This window comes from Colletes gigas, unplaced genomic scaffold, assembly GCF_013123115.1.
Source record: "Colletes gigas isolate AHSC1104 unplaced genomic scaffold, ASM1312311v1 Colletes_gigas_Sc00020, whole genome shotgun sequence".
NCBI classification, from domain to species: Eukaryota; Metazoa; Arthropoda; class Insecta; order Hymenoptera; family Colletidae; genus Colletes; species Colletes gigas.
Genome location: NW_025106649.1, coordinates 2,267,745 through 2,282,982, shown reverse-complemented (window position 1 = coordinate 2,282,982; position 15,238 = coordinate 2,267,745). Strand labels below are relative to the sequence as shown.

General features: G+C 37.2%; 1 protein-coding gene across 2 annotated transcripts in view; it reads right to left on the bottom strand.

Moving 5' to 3' along the window:
- Positions 1–1,455: 1,455 nt before the first annotated feature.
- The window catches only part of LOC122400774 (aquaporin AQPAn.G-like), a 92,126-nt gene continuing 78,343 nt past the window's right edge, over positions 1,456–15,238 (bottom strand). For both annotated transcript variants that reach the window (XM_043402414.1, XM_043402415.1), the window contains 2 exons: positions 9,704–9,847; positions 1,456–2,823 (listed from right to left, as the gene is read on the bottom strand). In XM_043402414.1, coding sequence (XP_043258349.1) covers positions 2,428–2,823; positions 9,704–9,847 — 540 coding nt within the window. In that variant the 3' untranslated portion in view covers positions 1,456–2,427. The remainder of the gene's footprint in view (positions 2,824–9,703; positions 9,848–15,238) is intronic.

Below are 15,238 nucleotides of genomic sequence, written 5' to 3'. Positions count from 1 at the left end.
CTCTACATATTTGCCACTAAAATACGCGTTGTTTGTTTTTTGAAACATTAAAATCGACCAATCCGTTCAGAAGTTATGACATTTTAAACATTCGCATGAAATTTCGAGGGTGCATTTCTGGCCTCACATTAGATTTTCGGTCAGGATTTTTTTTCTCGAAAGTGCGGAGGATTTCGAGGGTATCTGTAATGACCAAAAATGATTGTAATCGACCTCTGCAACCGAAAATAATTTTTTTAGAATGATTTGAAATTTTTTAATAACTTTTTAACGAAATCTGAATCAAGAAATTGATATTCTTGATTTTCGTCTTATTTCGGCCCCGTAGAATCTCCCATTAAAATTTTTCCCAGGGGTGGTCGAACACCCTGTATAAACAAATTATAATTTATTAAATTAATGTTGCGTTAAATTAAAATAATATGCTTATGTAGAATTAAAAAAAATATTTGTTTTTTAGTAAGTTTTCGGAACGTAACTCCCCTTTTTATACTGGTTCTGGGTCTCATATAACATAGTTTCATACAACACAGCATTTTCTAGCATCCTATCTACCGTGTTATAGGAGGGTTACCTGTACTTAAAATATTAAAAATATAGAAAAAATAATATGCAGCAATAATTAATAATTAAACTTAGAAGATGACCGTTTTCTATCTGTTTGTAAAGTTATTTTAGTCAAATACATGTAGAACAAAAATACCAACATTTTTATATTAATACATTGATGTCTGATCTCTCGAGTGTCTACAAAATTTCTTAATTCAACTCTATCGAAAACGCAACCTTAAACGAAAAAATATTACTCTTTTTTTTCGACTAATTTTTACACGTAGACGCGTGTTCTACAGATTTTCAAAATTATTTTAATACAAATTCTATTACATATTTTTTACTTGTTTTTTGCAAGAAAATCACTTTTGTGTTATACTTTGATTACTAGAACACCTTGCGTATATCTCTGCGAAAGTGATAGCTTTTAAAAACAATTTATTCTCATTTGCTTCGATAAATGTTAAATTTTAATTTACTTATTACTAATAAAATTCTGGTTATTTTGCTGTTAAACGCCAAATAAAGATACGTTGTGCTAATTGCTGTTCTATCGTTCTATTATTGTTATATTTCATAGGTAAAAATGTAAAAAAAAAAATAATATTTATCACAGACTCGAGAACGAATGCATTCAAGTAATGTAAATGGCTGAATAAATTTCTTTTTATTTGTTATCTAGACGATAAATATATTTATGCATTATGTAAGCAACCAAGTTATCTTTTACGTATGCTCGTAGGCGTTCGTATTTCTCAGCCGCCTACGTCGTTAAAAAACAAAACTTTATTCGTTATTTACAAATAATCCGGACCGATCAGATACTCGTCAGCCAAAGTAATCGGAGTGAAAATATTTGTGCACAATTGAGGTCAAAGGGTTAGCGAAAATGAAACGCCAATATTAAAAGATAAACGATTTATGTACACTTAAAGTGTGACGTAAGCTGCGTATTCATACGTGATAATCTGTTACGGAATCTTACAAGCTAATTTAAGTACAATATATACAAAACTTAAACGACGTAGAAAACGTTGACATGGCATGTCGAAATGACACGAATGCAGTATGTTTTTGGTGAAAGGTATACAAATCTATGGAACTAAATTCTACAAAGTCGAATATGATTCCAATGGTTGTGTATATACGCGAGTCGTAATATTATTTAGAATGCTTTACTGTTAGAAGCGTTAACTGTACGTTAAAACGTTTTAGAAGTTACACGAAAACATAGACAACAACCACCGAACACGTGGAGTTCAAGTTTTCTCCTAATCGGTAGTCATTACTGAAAACGTCGAGTCAAGTTCAAAATGATTTCCGTTTTAAAATATTATTAATATACATGTATTCGACAAACATAGCTTATATTACACTAATTATGTTATTCGTTATGGCCGAAGTTCTCGATTAATTCTTTTCAGATTGTTTTTCAAACAAAATGTTCTCTTAAACGTGCGTCTCTTTTTCATTTCTTATCTAGAAATGTCCAAGAAATGTACATTTCCAGATAATTACAGAAAGGCTGCCCGAATTTATTTTTAATTTCATTCAATCACCAACTTTCGGCTGTTCCTAATCAAAGAGTTTAAATTTCAAGAACTTTGATCACAACCTGATCGTGTTAAATACTCCTCGAAAGATTGCTCGTACTGTAATAAATAGAACGTTCACGTTCCATCCTGAATTCGTAAAAATCAAGAATTGGTCGCGTGATTCGCGAGATTTGTCATGAGAGATATTTTCCGATACGCGAACAGAAATCTCACTGTTTCCCCAGTATTAATTCGTTGCTTTTTTTTTTGTTCCAGCGTTAGATGTGTCTCCCCTTTTTTCAAAGAGGACCAATCGCAACGGTGGTTCCCGATTTCATGTTCAGAAGTCGTAGGATGCCTCGTCGTCTTCTTTCTTGCGCCTGAACGCCACCTTGTAAAGGCCGCCAGCCGCGCAAGCACCCAAAATCGGACCGACCCAGTAGATCCACAAGTTCTTCCACTCGCCTAGAATAACCGCGGGACCCAATGTCCTGGCAGGATTCATGCTGCTACCAGTCACAGGCACAGCCGCCATGTGAGCCACTGTGATGGTCAGTCCGATCGCCAACGGCGCCCATCCTCTCGTGTCGGTTCTCTTGGGATCGGTCACTGCGTGGATGACCAGAAGCAAGAGGAAAGTGACGATCGCCTCCATGAAGATACCTTGGCTGTCGGTGACCGACGTGGCGAGGGCCGTGGCACCCAAACCGTGACTTGGAGCTTCTGGTATCAACACCTGGAGCAACAGTGATGGAAGCAATCGTTGAAAGAAACTTAACGAAACTGTTTGTACGCGTAACTAATTGCGCGTTTGCCTTTTTGTACGCGTACCTCACACGCCTACTTAAAATTGTGTGAGTAGTTAGGGTGCTTACAGAAGCAAAGACGATGTTTGTTCGTTAAGTCTTTATTTGAATACTAGTAGATGACGAGACTCTTGGTGTGTACTCTGAGTGAGCGTTGATTGATTTCTGCCTAACGGAGGTATCTTTTCGCGCTTTTCGACTCGGTGAAGTTGTGGTTGGTTGGTTTCATCAGTGGAAAGGGCGAGATGGATGGCTTCTTATTGGTGGTGCTTGGGAGGAGGGTGTATCAGGAATGTTCTTGAGGCGTGTCTTGAATGTTTAAATATTTTTGGGAAAATGTTTGTCGTTGGGGCAGGTATGGTTTATTGGGGGTGTTTGCACGTGAGGTGCAGCTGTCGAGGAGTCTACGTTTATGGGGACGGTTTTAGTCGCGAAAATACTTGCTTCTATGGTCTGCTTACGGCGACCTTTTTCCAGCTACCTGCGTTGGACGCAAATGTTCGGTGTTATATGTAGAATATCCCGTTCTTAAAAAGATTTCGCTTCGCGACAGAAACAATTGGACCTCGCACAGATCTTATGGAAAATGGCCCCCAGCTAAATTAGCTGAACTTCTGATATGATGTAGTTCATGATATCTTGATGAAAAGTTCCAATGGGCCCAAGCTCGTAAATTGAACAGTTTCCGAAATACCGGGGGATCAAAAGTCAATAATAGTACGCCTTACTCTAGGCTACCACGTTTGAGCATATTTGAGTGCAAGAAGCACTGTTGTGACCCTGTGGGCCCTTAACACTAGATCGCCCAAGGAAGTCATTTTGACTGTTTTTTAATTTCAATTAGAAAAACAATTATGTATACGAGGGCGGTCCGATAAGTACTTAGCCTCACCACCCGATGGTCGCCACGATGGCAAGAGAAATTTACTATCGTATAGTACATTCTTGTAGACAGTTACTGTCAAAATTTCAGCCGAATCGGATTCGTAGTTTTGTTTTGACCGCGTGTGGAAGCGGGTGTGTCCGCGTATTTTAGAAAAATGGAAAAAGAGCAATATCGGTCGGTGATTCGATTCTTGTTTTTGGAAGGGAAATCGCGCAGCGAAATCAAAGAGCGCTAGGATGCTGTGTACGGTGACTCTTCTCCTTCGATGGCGACCGTCAAAAATTGGTTTAACGAGTTTCAACGTGGTCGCACGTCAGTTTTTGAAGAGCCACGTCCAGGTGCCCCGAAAACGGCTACCACGGAGGATAACGTGAAAAAAATTCACGATCTCGTATTGGCAGACCGACGATTGAAGGTGCGCGAGATAGCTGAGACAGTAGGCATCTCAAAAGATCGCGTGGGTCATATCCTGCATGAAATATTGGGCATGAGAAAGCTGTCGGCGCGATGGGTGCCGCGTTTGCTTACTCCGGACAACAAGCGCAACCGTGAGACCACTTCAGAGCAGTGTTTGATGCTGTTTAGGCGCAATCCGAAGGAGTTTCTGCGTCGTTTCGTGACCGTCGATGAAACATGGATCCAGTGGTACACACCAGAGACCAAGGAACAGTCGAAACAGTGGACTTCACCCGGCGAACGTGCTCCGAAGAAGGCGAAGACTGTCCTATCGGCCGGAAAGGTAATGGCCACCGTTTTTTGGGATTCAAAAGGTGTGATCTACATCGACTACCTGGACAAGGGCAAAACGATCACAGGGCTCTACTATGCCGGATTATTGGGCCGATTCGACGCCGAATTGCAGGAAAAACGGCCCCATTTGGTGAAGAAAAAAGTGCTCTTCCACCATGACAACGCACTGGCTCACACCTCCGCTGTCGCCAAGGCCAAATTGGTCGAATTAGGCTACGAACTGCTGCCTCATCCGCCGTATTCTCCAGATTTGGCCCCGTGCGACTTCTTTTTGTTTCCAAACTTGAAAAAGTGACTTGCCGGGCAGAAATTTGAGTCGAATGAGGAGGTTATCGCCGCCACGGAGGCCTACTTTGCAGACCTCCAGAAAACGTATTTTTCAGACGGGTTAAAGAAGTTGGAGCATCGCTGGGTCAAGTGTATCGAGCTGAAAGGAGACTATGTAGAAAAATAAATCGCCACTTTTCCAAAATTTTTGTTTTTCTTTTGTAGGCTAAGTACTTATCGGGCCGCCCTCGTATAATGACACAATTTCTTAGAATTTTGTGACTTTTTGTACAACATACCCACAATGAAATAATGATTCACTAATAGTTAATGGGACACATGGGCCATGATTTAGTATGATTTTTTTTATCATTTGTCGATTTTTGATACGACTACATGATTTTGAAACGTTTATTCTTAAAATCATCCAAAATTATAATCATCGTTTATTGTTGCTTTGATTCTTCAAAGTAAATGATGAGTAATTGAATTAAGTGTACTTAGTACGTATTTAAATTACACCAAAGTACACTTTTATATCTCCAACATTTTTTGAGTTATAACTAATTGAACATGTTCAGTTTTCATTTTATTTTTTAATTATGAATGCAGTGTGATTCAGTGTTCATTTTAGCTGCTTTTTATAGAGTAATGCCTTACCTTTTTAAAAAAAAAAAAAATTAGCTGCTGCTAGCTGCTACTGCGAAAAATATAAAAATGATCAATTGTTTCGGCACGTGCGAGCGTCGGCGATTGCGAGTATTGTTACGATTCTCAAAAATACATCAAAACTAGGAAACAATGCATACATTTCATTGTTTTTGCTTCGAATACTATAAAAGCATAAAATGATCACGAATTTGGGGCATTTGTCGTTTGACGTTCCTAACTTGTATGTTGTGAGTGAAATATTTAGTGTTAAAATAATGGAATTTCCAATTGAAGTAGGTAGGTACAGATATATATATTTGAATTTCGCCATTTTTCTTCATCTTCTACATAGTTTGTTAATACAGTTTTCGTAGCAAAAGTTTCATTTTAATAGGGTGACATTTTTTTTTAAATCCTAAGGTTCATCAGGAGTAGGTGTGTTTTTAATGATGCAGTTTTATAACATCATGACACAGCATCAAAATCATGATTTTGAAAATAAACTAGAATTTTTAGAGCCGTCCTTAATGAGCCAGGATAATTATTCTGTGGAGTACCAGAATATTTTGAAAACAGAAATTGCAACTTTGAAGTCCCGTTTCAGGAGAAGATGGCAATTAGCGAATAGACGGCACGGCCTTTTCGAAGAGAAAACGAAAGAATTTATGAATCTATGAATGATTCTTCATCTGATTCTTCATTCGTATCTTCTTCTTCCTCTTCCTCTTGTGTTTCCGAAATTGGGAGGAACATTTCTGTAACCTCTTTTGTGTATGGTTCTGATTTTTTTGTAATTTTTTTTCTTAAGCTAGATAATAAAGGGTCCGACGTGACTAGAAGCCTATTCATAATAAAAATAGTTAAATAATATTCGATTTTTTGTTAATTGTAACGTATTGCAGTAACTTATAGTCGATATTTAATCCTACCTTTTCAAAACATCCATATTGCACTCTTCTCTACTAAATTTTCTGGCATGATAAAAAAAATCACACTAAATCATGGCCCATGTGTCCCATTAACTATTAGTGAATCATTATTTCATTGTGGGTATATTTGTATAAAACCACTTTTTGCCGCGTTTGGCATGCAATGGCCCCACTGTGGAGCGGTTAGTATTTGGTCCTCTCGGGCGACCAAGCCTTTGTCTTGTTACTATATGCATTTTTTAATCTTTGAACTAAATAAACTTTAACTAATAATTAACACAAACACTTAAACGAAACGAAAGAATGCTCGACGTAAACCAATGAGTCCTTTGCAAGGATTTCTTTTTAGATTTTCTCGCACAACCTTTCCGTCTGGTCACCCTCTTTCAATTTTCTTTCTTTTTTCTTTAAAAGTTCCGGTAACCAGACAACCAACTCGACTATCTTTAAAGGCCACATTCAAACGTCAACGCCAACCAGACGTACGTTTGCGTTTCCGATGATATTCTTTGCGTCGATTAAATTTAAGAATCGATAAGGGGCAATATAACTTTATTACCACAACCTGAAGTGACATTCAATTAGAACAACAACTGTTTAATGGATTCCGACATACATATACATAGATGTATTATTGCAGGGTTGCAACTCGAGAAACCTCAGGCAGTGTATAGCAACAAAGTCACTCTATGGGACATTCTAAGGATCATTCGTATTCAAATGAAGAGTTGCTGCTGCAGAATATTATAGACAGACTATTTGCTGAATGAGGGAGTCCACGGGTCATCCTGCTGTGCTGCATGATAATTCTTGACCCCGCGTTGTAACATTGATGGAGTGATTCTTGGAAAGGAAGTTAATCGCGCAATTTATTCAGCAGACATTTATTTAGTATCTTTGGCACCTTTGGATTATTATTTCTGACGATCAGTGATAGAGAACTTCGATAATTGTGAGAGAATTGAACTAAAAATATTAGCAAGTATCGTGATTTATGCGATGATCGAGCTTATTTGATATGAAAATATAGTTACGCTACTTATAGTTGGTATGATCATTATGCATTGTGGTACCACAGAGTCGAGTATTATGTAACAACGAATAAAAATTTGAGATTTATTCGTACATCAATTTTTGTTTAGGTCTGAATGAATTTCTCTATTGTTAAGATTGTTTCACTTCTTTTTGTGGTGTTATATTCCTATATGGAAGAAACATGAGTTTTATCTGAGTGGTATAAATTATAAAGGTTATCTACTATTGAACTTTGACGATTTGCGGGGAATCGAATGGAAGAAAATGAAGTTAATAACGCATATTATCATCGTTACGACTTAGATTGTTCGTATTCGTTTAATTTTCTTAAATTTTCTTTTTTCTAATTCTTTCGATCTTGTATGACCTGGATCCCACGTGTAGGATGAAAAAGAAAGCAATAATGTAATGCAAACGAATGCTACATTTTGCAATTTAAATGTTCGGATCGATCGAATTTTACCGTACAAATGAAACGCTTCATGTTGAAAATGGACTTTATACCATTCTGATAAATTAGATTTCAGCCATTCGTCTTCATCACATTGTGTATTCTAATGTATTTACGATCCCGATCGTTATTCGCCGCTGAACGTAATACACTCACGGCTAATCACAGAAATTAATGTGCTCATGAATTAGCTGTCACGACTGAACGGAATATCATGCATTTTGTCTACGTAATTCGCTTCGCTCGCCAGTCTCTGATGTAACCAGCGTCGGTATAGCGCATGATAAGACCCTGACCTTGCCAAACACCTTAATTAACGCACGATGATCGAAGAATGATCCTCGGTAACCAAAGTGTAAAAATAGAAGAGAAAGTTCATTGTTCATGGGCATTATTTGTAATTAAAATACGTATACAGTACTGAGTAGATCAATTTGACGAATATTCTGGCATTTTGTTTCTTATCATTCTACAGAACGTTAAATATTCCTGTAGTTTGCGCCCATTATCTTAATGGGGGATTTTAGAGGCCAAAATAAGACGAAAATCAAGAATACCAATTTGTTGATGGAGGCTTCGTTTAAAAGTTATTAACGTTTAAAGTTCCGCAAGTACTGAATTTTTTTCTCAAAAATGCGCAAGATTTCGGGGGTATGTCTATTCACCAAAAATGATTGTAATTGACCCCCGCAACTAAAAGTAATTTTTTCAGAACGATTTGAAATTTTTTTTTCCGTCGAAACATTTCAGCACCTACCTGATTTTTTTTCTAGAAAGTGGGTAGGATTTCGGGGGTATGTCTATTCATAAAAAATGATTGTAATTGACCCCCACAAACAAAAATAATTTTTTTAGAACGATTTGAAATTTTTTAATTGTGTCGAAAAATTTCACATATTCTCGAATTTTTTTCTAGAAAGTGGGTAGGATTTCGGGGGTATGTCTATTCACCAAAAATGATTGTAATTGACCCCCGCAACTAAAAGTAATTTTTTCAGAACGATTTGAAATTTTTTTTTCCGTCGAAACATTTCAGCACCTACCTGATTTTTTTTCTAGAAAGTGGGTAGGATTTCGGGGGTATGTCTATTCATAAAAAATGATTGTAATTGACCCCCACAAACAAAAATAATTTTTTTAGAACGATTTGAAATTTTTTAATTGTGTCGAAAAATTTCACATATTCTCGAATTTTTTTCTAGAAAGTGGGTAGGATTTCGGGGGTATGTCTATTCACCAAAAATGATTGTAATTGACCCCCGCAACTAAAAGTAATTTTTTCAGAATGATTTGAAATTTTTTTTTCCGTCGAAAAATTTCAGCACCTACCCGATTTTTTTTCTAGAAAGTGGGTAGGATTTCGGGGGTATGTCTATTCATAAAAAATGATTGTAATTGACCCCCACAACCAAAAATAATTTTTTTAGAACGATTTGAAATTATTTAATTGTGTCGAAAAATTTCACGTATTCTCGAATTTTTGTCTAGAAAGTGGGTAGGATTTCGGGGGTATGTCTATTCACCAAAAATGATTGTAATTGACCCCCGCAACCGAAAATTATTTTTTCAGAACGATTTGAAATTTTTGAATTTAATTGTTAATAACTTTTTAACGAAGCCTTCATCAACAAATTGGTATTCTTGATTTTCGTCTTATTTTGGCCTCTAGAATCTCCCATTAAAATTTTTCTCAGGGGTGGCCGAACACCCTGTATAATAGTATTTTGTATTTTATATTGTATGGATAGTATTATTCTCCAGTATTTTGTATTTTGTATTCTAAATTACTTTCTCAAATTCAATTCCTGTTTTCAGGCCCTGTTTGAAATTGTTAAATTTACCTTTAACACTGCTGAACCCGCGATGGCGCCGCAGCATTGACAAACGATGTAGCATACTGCTTTGAGAAAAGAACAATTTCCGCTTACCAGAAGGCCGATCGATACAGCTGGATTCACGTGGCACCCTGAAACTGGTCCTAACACCTGCAACACAGAAAGATGTATATTTATTTAAACATAACTTGATACACTGACCATCGAAATTTTTTATTTGTAGGAATATGTTTCTCTAAAAGTGTCCTTTTAACACGTCGACTGCTAGACCAAACTCATGACTTTGACTCACGATTCATCACCAAGCAATATAAGTAGTATCATATCTTTTTATATTTTCAATTATCAATACCTCAGAAACAGAATTAAAATCAATTATAGCCAATTTTGTTAGAAACAAGGCCTCATAGGAACAACATATTATTTTACATTTTCATTTACAATGTGAAACATCCTGTATATAAAAGTAGCTTGGTTTCTTAAGACACATCCATTAAATTCTAGCCCGCATTTCAGCAGAATTCTATCAAACGTGTCTGAAACTTTGGCTCCTTAGCGGATTTCTAAATGTCTGTTTGAACTTGTATGATTCACTTCTTTTTGTCGAGAAAACAGGTCGTACGCGCGTACATTACCTGAGAAGATAAGTGACCGTGTTCTAAAATTTAGTCACCGTCTATGTTGCAAAAAATCCTCCAAATCTAAGTCAAATTTCGCAATTGCTGGGTCACTGTTGGTCGAGATACGCGCCGATAAAGAGATCTTAAATTTGTCCCGCCGTATGAAGGATTTCCTAATATGTAACCACTGTGCCCCACATACATCTCCGGTGAAATCAAAGTCTTAGATCTAGATGACTATGTTCAAAAAAATATTCGTTTCTGAGCTTACCGTCGCGACAGTAACGTTTTTTTTTTATTTCTCAAGAAATTCTTAAGGAGTCGTTCGCTTGTTGAATTTATTAAGATAATTTATCGATAGTTAAAATTTTATTCGACGAAAATATGCACGTCCAGAGAATAAATATGTAATGTTATTAATTGTCTCGTTGTAGAAAAGGAAGACGCAATTCGAGAGGCACGTGTACGCAAATTAGCCCGCCACGCGAGAGGAAACCCGTCGCCAGACTCTTTGGCGTCGGCGAACTGGCTGACATATTTGCGACGCGAGCCAACGAAGAACAAATATTGCTAATAAGACGAGAGAATTGCTCGAAGTGCTTAAAATATTACGAAGAATTGGAAAAGAAAATTAGAGGAAAAAGCAACTGGGGAATAAACATGAACAATATGTATATTATTATTATATTACATTATTTCTAATTATTATATTTACTAAAATATTAAAATAGAACATTAATCGTTTCGACCGAGAAGCATCCTTCCAATATGGCTGCCAATTTATTTACATTGGCTATCAATAGTATGCGTCAAAAGGATATTTCATTGCACAAAAAATATAATTATTGTTTTAAACATTATTAGATAGACGACTGAAGTCTGTAGCAGCGAAAAGGTTAAACGACACAGAGCTATACTGATGGCGATAACCTTGTCTAGCTATTCGATATACGTAATATGAACGTGTTGGGTCTCAATCATTACCATTACGTATTAGTAATAATATATTAATGTAATACAGGGATGAGAAACGATACGGCTTTTACGTTTCTTCGTCGATTATGATTGGGGATAAAATTAAGCGGACAACTTGCAGAAACGGTTAAGTATTCAAATTTAATCAAAACGTACTCTCGATGCTAATTAAAATTCTTTTTATAATACGACCAGTTTTCTCTGTTGACACCTGTATTTACATTTAGCGTATCAACGAAACCGTACCTTACAATATATACAGGGTGTTTGGCCAACTCTGGGAAAAATTTTAATGGGAGATTCTAGGGAGCAAAATAAGATGAAAATCAAGAATATCAATTTCTTGACTAAAATTAAAAAGTTATTAAAAAATTTCAAATCATTCTGGAAAAATTATTTTTGATTGCGGGGCTAAATTACAATCATTTTTTATGGACACACATACTCCTGAAATCCTACTCACTTTCGAGAAAAAAATTCGAGTAGGTACTGAAATTTTTAGACAAAATTAAACAATTTCAAATTGTTCTGAAAAAATTATTTTTAGTTGCAGAGGTCGATTACAATCATTTTTGGTGAATACATATATCTCTGAAATCCCACGCACTTCCAAGGAAAAAATTTAGGAAGGTGGACAAATTTTTCGGCGAAATTAAAAAATTTCAAATCGTTCTGGAAAAATTATTTTTGATTGCGGGGCTAAATTACAATCATTTTTTACCAATACACATACCCCCGAAATTCTACGTACTTTCGAGAAAAAAAATTCTTTACCGGAAATGTAATCTGTGGCCAGAAATGTTTCCCCGAAATTTCATGCATATGATTAAAAAATCATGACTTCTGGACGAATTGAAGGATTTTAATGATCCAAAATTCAAACAATGCGTATTAATGGCTGAAAAAATATATTGGATGAAATGTCTACTCGTATACCTCGCCTGTGGTTAGAAGTACTATCGCGCGCACACTGCCGTTCTACAGGCGGAACTTTGAACGTTAATAACTTTTTAACGAATGCTCGATCAACAAATAGGTATTCTTGATTTTCATCTTGTTTTGGCCTCTAGAATCTCCCATTAAAATTTTTCCCACGGGTGGCCGAACACCCTGTATACTATAATCGAAGCAATAACTTATTGCATATTGCGCCATCTTTGCGTTCCCTGCTGGAACCGACAGCGTAATATAAACACAAATCGATGCGATCTTAATCATTTACGTTCAAAACGCTCTGGCGAAGTAGTTATCGGATGTTTGGATCGTATCGTAAATACGGTACTGGGTCAACAATGTCTACGTAGAGTACGGCTCGATATAGGGCCGCAAAGGGTTAAAGAACGCGAAACGGTTCGAACGGGGCCTAATGCTCTACGGCGAGGAGAGCAAAAGCGTGGAAAAAAACGAGCAAAGAGAAGAAAGAGAGAGAAAGGGAAGTGCAAATGCTCTCTAGATCGGTGGCTGGTCCGATTTGAGTCCGGCGGAATCGGGCTGATGGCGGCAGGGCCCGGCGGGGCCCGGTGGGGCCCGGCACGGCCCAGTTCTCATGCACGTCGGCAAGGTCTCGGCTCGCCGCGGGCGTTCAGCACACATGCGCCGACGAGTTGCCGCGATTACGCAACCCCCATCTTCTTTATTCTTTCGTTTTTTTCCTCTCTTCTTGCTCTTGTTGTTGTTCTTCCTCCTCTTCTTCTTCTTCGACTTCTTCTTCGCCGCCTTCCTCTGCTACTTCGCGCTGAGACTTTTCCTTCGCGGGTTACCTGTTGCTACCTCGGCATAAATTCCGACGGCGCTGCGAGCAGAGATCGGCACGACAAGATACCGATTAATTGATATTATTAATTATAAGATCGAGCACGAGCGACACGTGACGCTCCTTTTAATCGAGGCGCGGGAGCGCTGCGATCACAGACGTAAGGGCTCGCTTTGAAAATGAAAATTCGTTTTCGTCGCGCGTCTTCGTGATCCGCTGGCCCGACCTTGTGAAAAATCCTATCTGGTGCGATTTTAATTAATACAGCCGCTGCACGGTGGGCCGGATTTGGGACTTAGCGAGTCGAACGAATTTTTGTTGATTTTCATCGTTCACGCGACGGATTAATATTTATTTGTCGGTCTTTGTTATTTAAATAACGTATTACGTTTTGATTTTGAATTTGAGGTCACTTTTGTGCGAACAAATTATTCGAACAAAAACGTGTTATCCGAATAGAAAATTTACTCGTTATTATTCGAAGTGTAAGTAAGAGGGCAACATTTTATTCGAGTATAATTCATTTTTTACAGTAGAACGTCACTTCTTTTTTTTTATTTTATTTGATCCAAGGTTGCATTAACAGTGAAGGTCATAAGCAATCATCGATAACTTATACATTCTTATTTTAAATCATGTTGTATACATTGATGCCCTTTAAAACACCGGTGAGTTTTATTATGTTTATTTTGTATTTCTGTAAATTATTCTGAATGTAAACCAGATAAGTCAGATAAATCTCTGTAATGGACGACGAATAATTTTCTTTCCCCGCAACGTTTCTCTCATTAGTTGTTCAGATGAACTTTTTATTCGCTTAACTCGAAACACGGAACGGTTTTGTAATTTTTATGGAACGAACGGGGGATCGAAAGTTTGATTTATCTTGATTCTATCTAGATGAGAATTTTGGCCATCTTTGGCTCGAGTACAGCGCGAGAAGGTACAAAAGGGGAAGGTGTTGCTTCTCTTTGGCCGAGCCGCCCGACCTTCGTCCACTGCACGGTTGTTCCAAGAAAAGCAATAAACGAAGCCCGGCTTTTATTCGGCGACTTGCGCCTCGATAAGACTTTTTCGCCCGTACGCCCTCTTCAGGCCTCCTCCCGCTTCTTACGTAGCTGGACCGCTTATCTCGCGTTAATCTTGAATTATTAATTCTGCAAAGTGTCTAGATACCCGTAGATGTACGGTGGGATTTACAGGTGGCGAAACAACATCGAGAAACGGGCACGCTCTAAAAATCGTTAATTTCGAAGATTTGTGAAACGAAACTGCTCGAAACGAGGTCGACGCACTGCTTTTTGACCCGAGAGCGATCTCGATCCGGTCGAACGTTAATATCGACAAATTGTTCACGTTGCACCGGGCACCGAGCACTTTTCAGCATTTCGAGAACTCAAATAACATCGTTACCATATCTAAACAATTTATTTCTTCCTTTCAAACAAGCTGGGAAATTTCATTCGCGAATAACGAGCAAAAGTTGTGAATTAATTGGTAATATTCAGGGTGTTGTTCGGCCACCCATGGGAACAATTTTAATGAGAGATTCTAGAGGCCAAAATAAGACGAAAATCAAGAATATTAATTTGTTGGTGGACGCTTTGTTAAAAAGTTATTCACGTTTAAAGTTCCGCCCGTACTGAATTTTTTTCTCGAAAATGCGCAAGATTTCGGGGGTATGTCTATTCACCAAAAATGATTGTAATTGATCCCCGCAACGAAAAATAATTTTACCAGAACGATTTGAAATTTTTTAACTTTGTCGAAAAATTTCGCACCTTCTCGAATTTTTTTCTCGAAAGTGGATAGGATTTTGAGGGTATGTCAAGTGATAAAAAATGATTGTAATTGATTCCCGCAATCGAAAATAATTTTTACAGAACGATTTGAAATTTTTTTTTTTGTCGAAAAATTTCAGCAGCAACCCTCTGTCGATTTTTCTTAAAAATTTGTTTGGCACTCTACAGAAAAGTTGTCGAATACTTTTCTGTATATACATTTTGTACATATTTGTTCACTTATTCGAAAGTTTTGTTCGTGTTTACAGTGTCAAATTAATTGGTAAACTAGAATAAAAAGATCCAGATAGTAACGAATTTACGAACGAAATGATACTATACGAATGAACCTGAAATTTCTGATCGTGATGAAACTTTAATAATAAACTGAATATCTGAACAATATATTAAA